Source organism: Tiliqua scincoides, chromosome 4 (assembly GCF_035046505.1).
Source record: "Tiliqua scincoides isolate rTilSci1 chromosome 4, rTilSci1.hap2, whole genome shotgun sequence".
Classification (NCBI taxonomy): Eukaryota; Metazoa; Chordata; class Lepidosauria; order Squamata; family Scincidae; genus Tiliqua; species Tiliqua scincoides.
This window is the reverse complement of record NC_089824.1, coordinates 29,444,774-29,460,942: the sequence shown is the minus strand read 5'-3', so window position 1 is coordinate 29,460,942 and position 16,169 is coordinate 29,444,774. Positions and strand designations below refer to the sequence as shown.

The following is a 16,169-nucleotide window of genomic DNA, read 5'->3' as shown; positions in this document are numbered from 1 at the left end:
ACGTTGGGGGAAGAATACCAGGCAAATCTCTAACAAAAACCCTTGACTTCCGACGGGCGGACTTCCCTCAAATGAGGAGGCTGGTTAGAAGGAGGTTGAAAGGGAGGGTAAAAAGAGTCCAGTCTCTCCAGAGTGCATGGAGGCTGCTTAAAAAAACAGTAATAGAGGCCCAGCAGAGGTGTATACCGCAAAGAAAGAAGGGTTCCACTAAATCCAGGAGAGTGCCCGCATGGCTAACCAGCCAAGTTAGAGAGGCTGTGAAGGGCAAGGAAGCTTCCTTCCGTAAATGGAAGTCTTGCCCTAATGAAGAGAATAAAAAGGAACATAAACTGTGGCAAAAGAAATGTAAGAAGGTGATAGGGGAGGCCAAGCGAGACTATGAGGAACGCATGGCCAGCAACATTAAGGGGAATAATAAAAGCTTCTTCAAATATGTTAGAAGCAGGAAACCCGCCAGAGAAGCGGTTGGCCCTCTGGATGGTGAGGGAGGGAAAGGGGAGATAAAAGGAGACTTAGAGATGGCAGAGAAATTAAATGAGTTCTTTGCATCTGTCTTCACGGCAGAAGACCTCGGGCAGATACCGCTGCCCGAACGGCCCCTCCTGACCGAGGAGTTAAGTCAGATAGAGGTTAAAAGAGAAGATGTTTCAGACCTCATTGATAAATTAAAGATCAATAAGTCACCGGGCCCTGATGGCATACACCCAAGGGTTATTAAGGAATTGAAGAATGAAGTTGCAGATCTCTTGACTAAGGTATGCAACTTGTCCCTCAAAACGGCCACGGTACCAGAAGATTGGAGGATAGCAAATGTCACGCCTATTTTTAAAAAGGGAAAGAGGGGGGACCCGGGAAACTATAGGCCGGTCAGCCTAACATCTATACCGGGTAAGATGGTGGAATGCCTCATCAAAGATAGGATCTCAAAACACATAGACGAACAGGCCTTGCTGAGGGAGAGTCAGCATGGCTTCTGTAAGGGTAAGTCTTGCCTCACAAACCTTATAGAATTCTTTGAAAAGGTCAACAGGCATGTGGATGCGGGAGAACCCGTGGACATTATATATCTGGACTTTCAGAAGGCGTTTGACACGGTCCCTCACCAAAGGCTACTGAAAAAACTCCACAGTCAGGGAATTAGAGGACAGGTCCTCTCGTGGATTGAGAACTGGTTGGAGGCCAGGAAGCAGAGAGTGGGTGTCAATGGGCAATTTTCACAATGGAGAGAGGTGAAAAGCGGTGTGCCCCAAGGATCTGTCCTGGGACCGGTGCTTTTCAACCTCTTCATAAATGACCTGGAGACAGGGTTGAGCAGTGAAGTGGCTAAGTTTGCAGATGACACCAAACTTTTCCGAGTGGTAAAGACCAGAAGTGATTGTGAGGAGCTCCAGAAGGATCTCTCCAGACTGGCAGAATGGGCAGCAAAATGGCAGATGCGCTTCAATGTCAGTAAGTGTAAAGTCATGCACATTGGGGCAAAAAATCAAAACTTTAGATATAGGCTGATGGGTTCTGAGCTGTCTGTGACAGATCAGGAGAGAGATCTTGGGGTGGTGGTGGACAGGTCGATGAAAGTGTCGACCCAATGTGCGGTGGCAGTGAAGAAGGCCAATTCTATGCTTGGGATCATTAGGAAGGGTATTGAGAACAAAACGGTTAGTATTATAATGCCGTTGTACAAATCTATGGTAAGGCCACACCTGGAGTATTGTGTCCAGTTCTGGTCGCCGCATCTCAAAAAAGACATAGTGGAAATGGAAAAGGTGCAAAAGAGAGCGACTAAGATGATTACGGGGCTGGGGCACCTTCCTTATGAGGAAAGGCTATGGCGTTTGGGCCTCTTCAGCCTAGAAAAGCGACGCTTGAGGGGGGACATGATTGAGACATACAAAATTATGCAGGGGATGGACAGAGTGGATAGGGAGATGCTCTTTACACTCTCACATAATATCAGAACCAGGGGACATCCACTAAAATTGAGTGTTGGGCGGGTTAGGACAGACAAAAGAAAATATTTCTTTACTCAGCGCGTGGTCGGTCTGTGGAACTCCTTGCCACAGGATGTGGTGCTGGCATCTAGCCTAGACGCCTTTAAAAGGGGATTGGACGAGTTTCTGGAGGAAAAATCCATTATGGGGTACAAGCGATGATGTGTATGCGCAACCTCCTGATTTTAGGAATGGGTTAAGTCAGAATGCCAGATGTAGGGGAGAGCACCAGGATGAGGTCTCTTGTTACCTGGTGTGCTCCCTGGGGCATTTGGTGGGCCGCTGTGAGATACAGGAAGCTGGACTAGATGGGCCTATGGCCTGATCCAGTGGGGCTGTTCTTATGTTCTTATGAGAAAGAATGGGAACGAGGCAGGCGAACTTCAATAGTCTCAGCAGGTCAATATCTGACAATCTCCTAGGCAAGTCTCCATTGGAATTTCTGTTGAACTGAAGACCCAAGAAAGCATAGCTATGGTTTTGTGTAACTTCTTTTTATTTCAAAGACTTGTGCACCAATGATGCACTCTGGATAGTCATCTATATTCAGGTTCTAAAAAAACCGATATAAAATAAAAACACACACTTCTGTAACTTTCATCCTCAAAAAAAAAAAAAAATCTAGAACTTTAAAAAAATGCTCATCATAGGAATTAGAAGGAAAGAGAAGTGGAAAGGAGAGCAGTATTCTTCAATCTTTTTGTACCTTGACCCCAATCTATTATTGACCCCAATATTATTATTATTATTATTATTATTATTATTATTATTATTATTATTATTATTATTATTATTATTATCATCATTATTATTATTATCAACAACAACAACAACATTTATATACTGCTTTTCAACAAAAGTTCACAAAGGAGTTTACAGAGAAGAGAAAAATCAAATAACTAATGGCTCTCTGTCCCAAAAGGGCTCACAATCTTAAAGATGCAAAACACCAGCAGACAGCCACTAGAAAAGACACTGTTGGGGTCAATCAATCAATCATGAGACTGTCACTGCCCTCCCAGCAGTGTTCACTGTAACCAAATACTCTGTTCACTGTAACCAACAGATAGAGCAAAAAAAGTTACCATGAAGCCTGGCACTAGTGAAAACTATTTTAGCACAGTTGCTAAGAACCTGAGCAGGACTGGAATGCAATCTCTTGGTACCTGAAGGGGTTCACCAAATTCCTGCCCCTTTACCTGCTGGAGCTTTAGTCTAGTGGTCCTCAACCCTTTTCATTCCCGTAAGCTGCTGCGACCCCACAACTGAGGCTTCGTGACCCCATTGGGGTCCTGACCCTAAGGTTGAAGAACACTGGCATAGTGCATATCTGGCTTGGAATAGTCTTCATGTCTATATTAGATGAAAGAAGAGCAAGGCCATTCATGGATGAGCTTCTCTTGCCAACCAAACTACCAGCTGTGCTGGGATCGGTGAGGATTGTACTACGTCCAAGACATCCTTAGTAATAAATGAACTACAAAGGTCACCTAGAATCAAAGAGTTCTGCTCACCCATAGGTCTGTTTCTGTCCCTGAGGTCCCTGTGGTTTGGGTGTCTGTATGAGTCCCTGTAGTGGTGGGCAATGGCCATATCATCCAAACGGTAATGCTGAGGTGGAGGTGGAGTGGGGTGAGGCAGACCATTGGGCTGGTAAGACAAGCCGTTATTTGGACTGTACCGCTGGCCTGGGCTTATAGTGCAGGGCCGCTTGCTTGGATGCTCTGAGTGCAAAGGCTCTCTGTCAAAGCCATTTTCTTTGGTTCTGTAAGACAAAGTGGGCAACACAGTTTGCACAGGGAAATGAACAGCAACTTAACTTTGGTAGCATATACACACAGAGCACATGCATTTATTCACAGAGAGATTTATTTCAGACTCTACTAAGTAGGATGCACCATGCTATTTATTTCAGTGGGTGAGCTTTTAGTCTAAAGGTGAGCAATAGACACATTCATAAATTGCTAGAAGTTCTTGCTTCATGTCAAGATACAACAATAAAATTAGCAACCCTCCTTTATTCCTCCTGTTAACTAGTGCATGGTTCTAAACAGCTATAAGTGTCTGATGCTTTGTGACAACTTCCAGGTAATGTTGCAATGAACTCCCATCAGTGAATGAAACAATGGGTTGAATCCTAAGGAAGTTAGGGCCCAATCCTGTGGACCGCGCCACGCCTCTGCGGCGCAGACCACAGTTGCTAACGTGCCATAAGGCACGTTTGCGGGGCTTACCGCCGGGCTCCTGCCAGAGATGGCTCAGCTCCGGCCAGCACTGAGCCACCACCCGGTGGGCGCCCATGTTTCACGGCTCAGCGGTGCCTGCGATCACCGGGCTGCGGAACAGAGAATGGGGACATGGTCGGGGGTGTGGGGAAGGCATTCCGGGGAGGGGGGAGGCATGGTCGGGGGCATTCCGGGGGCGGAGAGAGGCGGATCCACGGAGCCAAGCTCTGCAGGATCCTAGGCGCTTGTGGAGGGCTGTGCGCCCTACACGAGCGCCTTCACTTTAGCGGCGACCAAACAGTCGCCGCTAAAGTGAGTAGCCCCATTGCAGGGTTGCTTCCCTTACCCGGGGGGGGGAGGGGATGAACGTCCCCATCTCCCGAAGAGCCTCCCGCAGTAGCGCATTAGGCTCTGGATCCGGCAGGAGCCCGCCAGGGAGCCGCTGGGTCTTGCAGCTCCAGGCACCTCAGGATTGGGCTGCCCGTCATGACTCAGCACTGCTGAAATCAACAAGACAGGGCGACTGCGACCATCTTCTGTCCCTTTAATTTCAATAGGACTTTGGAATGCAATCCAATGATCATTACAGCACATTCTAATACCAGCCTTCCTTAGAACTCATGGCAAAATACTTATATATCTATTTATATAGTGCCCAGGGCATCACTAAGATTTGGGTCACCCAGTGTGGGAGGCCAGTGCATCACCTGTATAATGGATCTCCTCCCATGCAGTGGGTGGGGCAATGACCTAGGTGATGGGTGCGGGGGATGTACCATTGTCCCATCCCACTGGTTTTTTGGCTATATTTTTTGACAGAACACAGATATTTCAATGTAGTTTTTTTTCCATTGCATTCTGTTGTAAATTACACATTGAATGGTATATAACAAGATCGTACTATTCCTACAAATTGCAATTTTGGTCACTAGTGGTATCACCCTCTCCCCAGGTATTACCTTACTAACGACTTATTGGTTCCATGCTGTGTCATAATAACATCTAATTGGCTATTCGAACAATCGGTCTGTTTTTAATTAAGGAAATGTACTTTTTTGTTACATATGGCAGTTGCATTTTTGTTTTCTGGTTTTTCGGCCATAACATTTGAAAGAATGAAGATATTTCATTCCGGTTTTCTTCATTGCATTCTGCTGTAAATTACACATTGACTGGCATATAACATGATGATATTATTCCTACAAACTGCGATTTTGATCAATAGTGCGCATCACCTCCCCCTGCATGTCACCTGGTGTGGCCCGCCCCCTCCTAGCAATGCCACTGATAGTGCTATTTACATACAGTGAAAACAAACACACGCAATGACAAAAGTAGTCTTGAAGGCAGTCTAAAAGAGATACATGTAAGACAACAGAGGAAGAGAAGTGGATGCAGGGGAGAATATAGTCATGTAGCCTTTCTCAGGCAGTGAGACCCGGCCTGAATAAGAGACCCTGGGGTTGGGTCAAAGTCTTCATGAAAAAGGCAGGTTTTGAAGACCGATTTAAAAGAATAAGGGAGGTGTAACACTGAGGCATTGTGGGAAGTGGTTCCAGGCATAGGGAGCAGCAGCAGGGAAAGAGGAGAAGTGTAAGGGTAGTGGAAGTGGAGAAGGGCTTTTAAAAATATTGCACCCATAAAGTCAGAGATGGGTAAGGGTACTGAATAGAGTCACTGACTACTGCTTAGTCCCAAAACAATTACTTCCCATATGATGTGTAGAACCATATGATGTGTAGAACCATCAAGAGTTTACATGCCACTCCTTTTGAGAATGACATATCATCATGCAAAATGTGCTGGAATAGAGAACCATTCATGGATAAGAACAAATGGCAGCATTCCACCTGCAAATTATCAGTTCTTTATAAGTAAAACTTAATTTCCAACCTGAAATGAAAATTGAGAATTTTGTGATGTATTTTCAAGAGCGAAATACAACGGAAACAGAAACACAGATTTTGAATTACAGACGTTGCAACATTTTACTGAAATGAATTTCAAATGACTCTGCAACAAGAGGAAATGACATTTTTCAGTACTGAATGAGGCAGATGTTGTCTCCCTCCAATGTACTGCTTCCAATGTAGCTGATCCTGCCACCCAAGGAGTTCAGCTATACTCCCAGGCCATAAGGAGAATGATAAAAGGGGGAGGAGTTTATGAAGACTCCCCACATACAATCCAAGGACTGATTCACTACTTAAACTTGCATAGATTTTTTATCTTTAATTCAGAAAACATTCCACCCGATGAAGAGGGAGAGACACATGACTAATGCTGCATTCTTGAAGTAGGACTAAAAGTGTCTTTCTGGCCATGGGCCTGAAATAACCTTCCTAGCTAGGAAGACTGCATAGGAAAGTCCCAATTGAATTTCATTTACAGCCTGATCCTACGGCGCCTCAGAGCCAGCGCTGCAGCCCCAAAGCTGGGCTTTGCAAATGTATTGTAAGGCCATTTGCACCACCATGAGAGTAAGCAGTGCTGGTGGGGTGGCCTGCTCCACCCCATCAACACCACAGTTCAAGCCCCAGGCACCATCAAACCAAGTAAGCACCAAGTAGCACAGGGGCATGAGAAGGGTTGTATAAGGGAGCGGGGGAGGCATTTCTGGGCAGAGGGAAGGATGGAACTGGCCCAGGAGGGGAGGGGGTCGAACAGATAGAGGCCTCCTCTGCCGAATCCTATCCCCTAATAGCAAAATAGTGCCAACAAAATAGCTGGCACAGACTTGAAAAGCCTCACTGAGCAGGCTAGGGCTTTACTCGGGGTAAGGGGACGAATGTGCCCTTCCACCGAAGAGACCTACAGCCTGCTCAGATCCAGCACAGGATCAAGTGGTAGGAGTTTAGAGCTGCCACTCCTGTGCTAGATAGGACTAGACTGTTAGATCACCCCCAGGCTAGGAATGTTGAATGCCCAGTACCCTTAATTAAGAGTAAGGATTTCCTTCTTACAAGGTTAGTCTATAAATGGACAAACTGTATTTCTTTAAGAATACTTTTATATTTTAAATATTTTGTGCTTTTCAACAAAAGAAGTTCCCAAATCAGTTTATACTTGAAAAGTCAGTGACATTCCCAGAGGGGGAGAAACAGTGCTAAGTTTTGCAGGCGTCTTAACATACCCTGAAAACTGCCCTTCCTTCTTGCCATCAGAGCCATTCTAAGCGGCAAAAGCAATGTGGAGGAGATGCCTCCATGTTGCTCTTGCAGCTCGGAATGGCTCTGATGGCAAGAGGAAGGGGCAGCTTACAGGGTGCATTGAAGCACCTGTAAAACCTAGCATTTTGCCTCTCCCCTACCTGAACACTACTGAAAAAAATGAAAAGACAGGTCCTTAACCTGAAATACTGTGAGCATAGTGGCCGGAAGGCAGGTTATGGAGTGAGGCAGCAGGAGGGGATTGCTGGCACACACTGGACATTGTGAAACTGGTTGGCAACCTTCAGTCTCGAAAGACTATGGTATAAGCCTACAGCACCTGGTATTCCCAAGTGGTCTCCCATCCAAGTACTAACCAGGCCTGACCCTGCTTAGCTTCCAAGACCAGACGAAATTGGGCATGTGCAGGGTAACAGTTGCTGCCTATTGTGAAACTGTGGAGCCACAATTTCATAACATCTCAAAAGGATTAAGGAAGGAATTACTAATAGAAGCTGCAGCTCTGGGAGTTGTAAAAAATTCTCAAAGGAAAAAAGAAAACGACCCTGAGATTTTAGCATTCGTTCAGAAAGCATGAAGCTTGGCTTTCCAGGGTCCACATATATTGTTGCCAATGTTAATTATCTTTGCAGAGAACAAAACAAATGCTCTGTAGCTTTTTTTTGTTGAAAATGATTTCATTGCTCACCAAGCATTTTGTAACACCTGAAATATTCAGTTTTTAGGCTGAGAATAAATTCGAACATTTGGAACTACAGCTGTCTACTTAGAAGACAGGAGAGATATGATGTCCAACCAGAATACTGAATGAATTTGAGAAATTTTCCTTTGTAGTGAATACAACTAGCCAGTGGTGAACAGTATTATTAATCAGAGTCATTAGTCACAATTCACACAACCATTTTTAATTTGGCAGCATCTTGCCAAATCTCAATGAGTAGAAAAATTTCTGATAGTTCTCCAAAATATAAATGTGAATAGAAAGCACACAATTAGCCATCCAGCAACAAGAACTTTTTTGAAAACAATTTTACATAGATACAAAATTGTGTGCATGTTTATGTTTCAAAGACTTTACAGATGCATTTTGGGAGCCCCATACAAAAAAGACTGTTCTTAAATGGCAATGTTTGTACGGCAGCAAATACAGCAAAGGGGGAATAAAATCCTACTGCTGTTGAGATCGCTACAACTTCTCTTAACAGTCTGCAAAAGCAAAAGCATGGAAAGGCAACTGTGCCATAAAATGTTTATACAACTGTACTTTTAAGACAGTCATGCTGCTTCTTGAAATTGGATCCTTTCAAAGAAAATGATTGCTGCTATCCTACTGCACAGACACACAGCTATGCTACTTGGGAGAACTTTCTGTTTTTTCCTCACTTTATTGTATTAACTTGCTATTACACAGGGAGTGGTGGACAATTCTTTCTTCGATAGTCCTGTCAATGCTTACGGGAATGACAAAAGATGTCTTGAAAAGAAGAGATTCCTTTCCCCTTTTGTGACAGAAGATACAAAGTAGCTAACATGTATTGAACCAATATGGTGGTGCCAGGCAATAACAGATGGAAAAAAAATCTGCATTGCTGATAACATTTTACAAAGCTGAAAATCTAAGAATTTCTAACTCTTGGTCAGTGGATTTAGATGACGGGTGGCTGAACCACACTCTCTCCTAGCTCATTCAATCTAAACTTGGAAGCTTGTATATTTCCTATCAACAGGAATTGGTCCAATAAAATGGACTGCTTCATTTGCACCTGCTTTGCACCTTCTATCATTTGGGAGAAACTCAGAGCCCACAAGGAACTGTGTTGTTTGTTTTGTTTTAAGAGTAACATGGAAAGAGTTCTTATGCGATCACTTCCAAGAAAGAACCACATTGTCCTTGCACGCTCATCATACCAGAGCCTCTCGAAAGGAGTCCTATAAGTAAACGAGACGTGAATATTGGAAATGTTCCGTGCCTGAAGTGAAAGCTGCGTATTCACGTGTGTTGAAAAATGTCCCAAAAAGGCTCCAGGGTCTGTGAACAGAGCAACTTAAGTGAATTATCTTCTGCATTTCAACCAAGTGTGATTCATCTGTTCTTTTCAATAGGGGACAATGTTGTGGTTAAGCAGGATATTCAGAGTTGCTGCAGTTTGACATGGTCTTTATAGTTCTCCAAGCAACTTGTTCTCTCCCTCCCATTTGAATTCCCATGAAAACGTGGCTGTTGTTTTGCTAGTATCTTGTCAATAAAGATAAGCACTGCTCCAAGAGTTTATCATCAGGCTCAGTTTCCTACTGAAATGGATGTACTTTGCCCATGCTGAGAAGGGTGCAGGCAAGAATGTAACTGAAAACAAGTTCTGGGCATACGTCTCTGATTGGATGAAGCAAAAATTAAGACCTGAACAATACTCCAATATGGAATATGGGGAGGGGATTATCACTGAAGGCATACACAACTGTAGCTGCCATAACTGGTGTTTGAAATGGGTAAGCTTTGAGCTTTCTTCCAAAAATAACCACATGACTGCTAAACTCCATCTCTGGATTTGAAAAGGAGGAGTAATGACTCAATAAGAAACCAAAGCTGCAAGCCTATGCACACTTCCCTGGGAGTAAGTCCCATTTAATTCAATGAGACCTACTTCTAAGCAGACATGCATAGGACTGCAGTGTCAGTCTAAGGAAGACTACCTTCTTCTTATTGGTGAAATGGTAATCCTAACAACATAACTTTTTCATGAGGCAAATGCATGATGATTGAAGGTGCTTGTACCTGTGTCATGCTGTGCAACTAACAACTCACAAAATCCTACTAGCATTGTAAAAATTGCATAGTAATTTTTCTTTCTCAAGCAATTGAAGTTAGAAATATCCACAAAAAATAAGTGGAAAGCTCTTAGGAAGAAATCTCCTTTACATAAACACAATCACTTTTACAGGTGGAGCCTATTTATCCTCGTTAGTTCCGTTCCGTGACTCGGCGCAATTAAAAAAAACGCGTTGTGCTGAATTCCATAGTTACGCAAAGAGGCTGCAGCCTGACACTTCCGGATGGAAGGAAACTAAGGCAGCTGTTATCAATCCCCTCCCTTCCGCTCCGTACTCAGCCCTCCCCGTTGCCAGCTGCTCAGCTTCTTTCACATGGGATGCTGATCTTTTAAGAGTCCAGCCCCTACGAGTTTCTACTCAGAAGTAAGCCCCATTCCAGTCAATGGGGCTTACTCCCAGGAAAGTGTGGAGAGGATTGTAGGCTAAATCTCATGCTTTGCCTGGTGGGAAGGCTTGCTTGTGTCATGATTGCCTGCATCATGGGTGGGGGGGGATTCGGCAAATACTCCCTGGGTTTTTTAAAGCAATCCCTCTGTTGCTACCACACCTGTCCCTGTCTCTCTCTCTCTCTCTCTCTCTCTCTCTCTCTCTGAGAGAGAGAGAGAGAGAGAGAGAGAGAGCTCCATCTTGCTGCATGTGTTCTGCTTACATAGGATTTTCCAACCCCCTCTTCAGCCTCGGCTGGCTCAGGGGTTCCAGGAATGTTACTGTTCCTTCACAAGGGGAACCTCTTCCAGGGCTCCAGGGCTATTCCCTGCCTGGGCGAGGTGGAGCCTTTTTGCAGTGTTTTGGGCTGCCTGGAAAGGGAGCGAGACGCCAGTGCAGGGCAAAGGAGGCAAAGATGTGTGTAACTTTCAGTACCCCCACCCCATTCGCGTGGAGAAAAATCCGCAGATAAAACATCCATGGATAAATAGCCTGCACCTGTACTTATTTTCTCAAGCGGTACACACTTGGGACACCTGCTTTGTGATATCCTCTGTCTACCAGGAAAAATTCCTCAGCACAATTACTTCAGTGGTTCCCAAACCTTTTAGCATTGGGATCCACCTAAAGAAAAGTTTCACTTTACCACTCAAGCCTCTGAGGCTATAATGCCCCCAAGAGTAGAAGGTTATTTAACCCTTGATGCACATAGCCTAATCTACCCTGTCAGTTTTGCGAATCACCAAAAATTGTGTTGTGACCCACTGACAGACCATGGACCCAGAGTTTTGGAACCACTGACTTATTTGACACCAAGGGAAGAATCATCATTTTCCCCCAAAACAAGTCTTAGAGAGCAATCATATACACCAGGGGTGTCAAAAGTAAGGCCCATGGAAGCTCTTTACCTGGCCCATGTAATAATTGGGCTCTCCCAGAGCCACCCTTTCTCAATCGTGCTACATCTGCTGAGACACTAGGAGGGCTAGAAGGAAGCCTCAGAAGGTAGCAGACAATACAGGGGAAAGAGCAGACCAAGAAGGATGAGAGACACTGCTGAGGTGCTGAGGTAGCCCAATTATTACACTGGCCACCCTTTCAGCAGTGCCACTTCTAACATAATGTCACTTCACAGAACACCTCTTAGCTGCTGAGCTGTAAAATGACACTTCAGCAGAAGCAGCACTGCTGAAAGGGTTGCCCATATCAAAATTGGGCTTTCCCATATCTTAAAATATGATCAAGATTTGCACATTTTCTCTTCTGTCATTTGTATCTAATGAGTTTCTATAAGAGAATAAAGTGCTTATTTCTGGCCATTGTCTGCTTAATGACATCACTTCCTTCTTAATGACATCACTTCCAGCACTTAGCAGGCACCATGAATGCTATTTGGCCTGCTGTATGAAGCAAGTTTGACACCCTGACTATACATCCACCAGGGAGTAACTTCCATGAAAATCCATAGGCCTTACCTTCTGAACAGATTTACATAGATTTGCACTGCCAGTTTGGGTTAATAATAAAGTAGAGAGATTTATAACAAGGTTTAAAGAAAGAAAATGGCCACATATCTATGGTTTTTGTGCATTCATGTATTTACAGCACAATCCTATGCATGCATACCCAGAAGGAAGTCCCACTGAATTCAGTAGGACTTATTGCCAGTTAAAAATACAGTGTTTCAGCCCAAGTGTATTTACCTCTTCCTGCAATAGGATGCAATGTCTAAAAAATTTATTTTAAAAAATGTAGCAAGTGCTTTGTCCCTGACATAGGATGCAAAAACTACCCAAAATGTGTTGTCTCCTCAGGTGTCACTTTCTTCTCCCTTTCAATGACTGATGGCTCCCAGTGTTATTACAGAAACAGATTGATCTTTTTAATGAGCTAGTTTAATAGACTCCAAAATCTCACTGTGGCTGCTCATCCATGTCATACCATATGCACCAAGAAAACGTTCAGTAAAACACAGAGCTCTGCTGTCAGGCTGATCCATAAAACCTTGCACGCAGTAGGACTGGGCACACAGATAAATGGTAAGAGGCAGAACATGAATATGCAAACAAGATGCTGAAACTGCATTCAGGAGAGGAAAAAAATTACTGTAGGTAAGTATATTTTTGCAGGTTGAACTCAAATCTTAAAGATGTGAGCATGTGTCTCATATAGGCAGCAGACAAGGAATACTGTACATTTTCTCAGCCTCCACCGAAGAGGCTCACTGAATATCACAACCGAAAAAGCAGTGCAAAGGGGGCAGATAATACACTCTAATAAATATGTTAACTTCTAGTCTGACTTGCCACTAAAAAATTGACCTGCAGGTCAGGTTATAACCACGATCAATGAAGATGTTAAATAACAATTCACTATCCTTAAAAAACATGTTAATTCAAGAGGACCTTAACAAAAGGCACCTGAAGCTGACTTATGCTAAGTTGGGCCATCGGACTGGCTGCAGCTTTCTAGGATTTCATGCAGGGATCATTCCCAGACCTGGAGAGTGAAACTGGGTCATTCTGCAAATAAGGCATGTGCTCTACCGGTGACCTAAGTCCTCTTCAATTAAAATGTGAAAAAGTCTAGCAAGCAGAAACAGGGTGCAATCCTAACTGCACCCTGGGCTGTGCCCAAAGCTTACCCAGCAATGAAGGAAGGTAAGTTTTGCGCTGGCCATTCCAGGCTGGTGCAGGGGTCTGGGGGATGTATGGGGAGGGCAGGGAGGAGGTGGGGAGGAGGTGTTCCAAGACGGGGGGAGAGCGAGTGGCAGGAGTTCCAGGGGGCAGGTGGTCAGGGAGCTGGAGGTGGGGCCAGGATCTGGTAGTTATGCCAGATCCTAACCCTATTCCTGGGCAGTGTGGAGTGGCTCCTGGTTGCTCCGTTCTGCTTGGATCTCCGCCACCTTGTCCGGTGGTGCAGATTTGAGTAGAACTACTGGGGCTGCTGCAGTGTGACATGGGGTAATAGGAAAAGTTTCCCCTTACCTCAGGCTGAGCCTCAGACAGCCCCAAATTTGTGCTAGATGCAGCACAGGTCTGCTGGTCTGTCTGCTCCACTGCAAGTTAGGATTGGACCCTCATTATTCCCCCAAGTGGCCTTAAGATGAATTCAAAAGACCTGTCCTATGTACAGTAACAGGAACAGCATTTTGCAAATGAACTGTTGCTTCTAAAAAGGCCAGTGAGGCCAGCCTCACTTCTAGCTATACAGACACACATATAGCAGGTCCCTAATCCATGACTCTTACTAGGTAGGAATGCTCACTTACTAGGAGTGAAAGGAAATATGTTAGTGCCAGAACAAAACAGAATGTCATACCTAGATCATAGTCTTTCAGCAATCTGTAGATGATTGGATGCAGTCATAGCTGCCAGCAATGCACAAACTCCTTATTCTCTTTTCTGCCTTGCTTTGTCTGTGGTCAGGCAGGTTTTGCAGCACAACAATAGCCTATAATACCTGTTTGACCCACAGATGATATGGGAATGGAAAAAGTAAACAGTGTTTTGCGCTGGCAGTGGAGGTGGCTGTAGATCTCCGAATCTGCACACAGTCTTACACTATCAGATCAGCAAAGCCAAAGTCATAAATGAAGGACAGAATTCTTTCAGTGCTATTGTTAGTCCTAAACAAACAAAAAATGATCCAACACCAGATACCCTGGGGGCTTATTTTAGCCTCTAACATGACACAGAGGCATAACTAGGATGAAGCCTGAGGGGCATCTGCCCCAGATGCTATGCTGGGGGGATGACACAATGCCCAAGGAAGTCATTTCTAGGTTGTCTCCAGAGGAGGCGGTGCTGGTGGTTCATGTCATCTCTACCATTCATCCTAAAGTTCACATATGATCACCCAACAGAGAGAAGTCTGCTAGCAGTATGGTAGTTTCTTGTGTGTTAAATAAGTTTGTGAAAGACTAATACAAAATCTCCCTATTGATGAAGGTTGTCAAGGTATTGAAGGTACAAGACAGAATTAAGGCAAAATCTGTGTTGATGGTCTAATAAATGACCTCTACCCTGTGAGGATGGCTTGGTCTGGTTCAGTGTTTCTCAAACTGTGGGTCAGGACCCACAAGGTGGGTTGCAAGCCAATTCCAGGTGCGTCCCCATTCATTTCAATATTTTATTTTTAATATATCAGACTTGATGCTACCATGGTATATGACTGCATTTGGGGAGATCTGTACTTTTAACAGGCTACAATGTATATGCTTTTAACAATGACAGTTTTACTCCTGGGTAAGTGTTGGTAGAATTGCAGCCCAGGATTGTTAAAAATTTTCCTGCTTGTTGATGTCACTTCCGGTCATGATATCACTTCTGATGGGTCCTGACAGATTCTCATTCTAAAAAGTGGGTCTTGGTATTAAAAGTTTGAGAACCACTGGTCTGGTTGATTGATCTGGATTCTCAAATCTCCACACTTCTCAACAGGATTAACTTCTGTCAGTAAGTCTGTGGGCCATAGCACAGCTTAATTGATTCTGGATCCAGCTGAGTGAAAATGTTCCCCACTTCTTTTATTGAAATACTTCATTCTCAGTGTGCAGTGTGCAGCTGTATCCTGTTAATATCTCCTCTGAATTATACAGAAGACAGTGACTGTGGCTGGTCCAATATTTAAATTGGACCACCTATGGGGAATCAGATTTAAAAGGTGAGCACCAGCAGTTAAATGACCTGCCGGTGTTTTGTCAATTAAATAAAATCCATTTTCCTTCTAGCTATTCCATACACCTGCACTGAACATCTTGCGGAGAAATGGCCTTCATTTCCTTCTCTTCTGACTTATGCTTGTTCAAAAAAAGAAGGAAACTCAAGAAACACCATCACTGGACAGTGCTTGAAATATCATAAATATTTGCTAGAGTCACCAAAAATAAGCAGGAAATTGGTGACAAACTAGTAGCAAGAATAAGGAAAATTAAAGGTATAAAGGTAAGTAGCGCAGCTTATCCTTAAACATATCTTGAGCCAAGGAGTCAAAAGGAATTCTTCTACAGATTAAAACAACTCCAAAGTTACATTCAGTCAATTGAGGGTGCAATGTTCATGGATGAAGGATTTCCATAGGCTTACTAGAGCACTGATTTTCACTTCCCACATATACAGGCATGCCCCCATATCCACAGGGTTCTGTTCCGGAATCCCCCATAGTTGATTGAAACCTTGGATATGTGCGAATTCCTTCCCCCCATGCTCCAGAGCTGAGGGGAACTCTGCTGAAAACCTGATGTTGTAAGGCCTCCCCGAGGCTTTAGAAGTCAGTCTGAAATCTGCAGAGGCCACATGCAGCTTCCCTGGCTCTCAGAATGCCCTCTGGATATGACCGGAGCTGTGCTGGACAGGATCCAGGCTCAACGTAGATTGGGGGACCCATGTTGAGTCAAATCCTTGGATGAAAAATCTGTGGTCGATCAGACGTGACCTGTGTTCTCATGATAATAGAACAATCTCTCCCTCTCTCCACCCTTAAATTTCAAATTATGGTACCTCAGAAGTCAGTGGCAAAAGTACCCATTA

General features: G+C 44.1%; 1 protein-coding gene and 1 pseudogene across 3 annotated transcripts in view; both read right to left on the bottom strand.

The window, feature by feature from the left end:
* Positions 1–16,169, bottom strand: part of RUNX1T1 (RUNX1 partner transcriptional co-repressor 1) — a 195,052-nt gene that overhangs the window by 49,127 nt on the left and 129,756 nt on the right. For all 3 annotated transcript variants that reach the window (XM_066623152.1, XM_066623153.1, XM_066623154.1), the window contains one exon: positions 3,503–3,753. In XM_066623152.1, the coding sequence (XP_066479249.1) occupies positions 3,503–3,753 (251 nt within the window). The remainder of the gene's footprint in view (positions 1–3,502; positions 3,754–16,169) is intronic.
* Positions 7,691–7,807, bottom strand: LOC136649864 (5S ribosomal RNA; annotated as a pseudogene).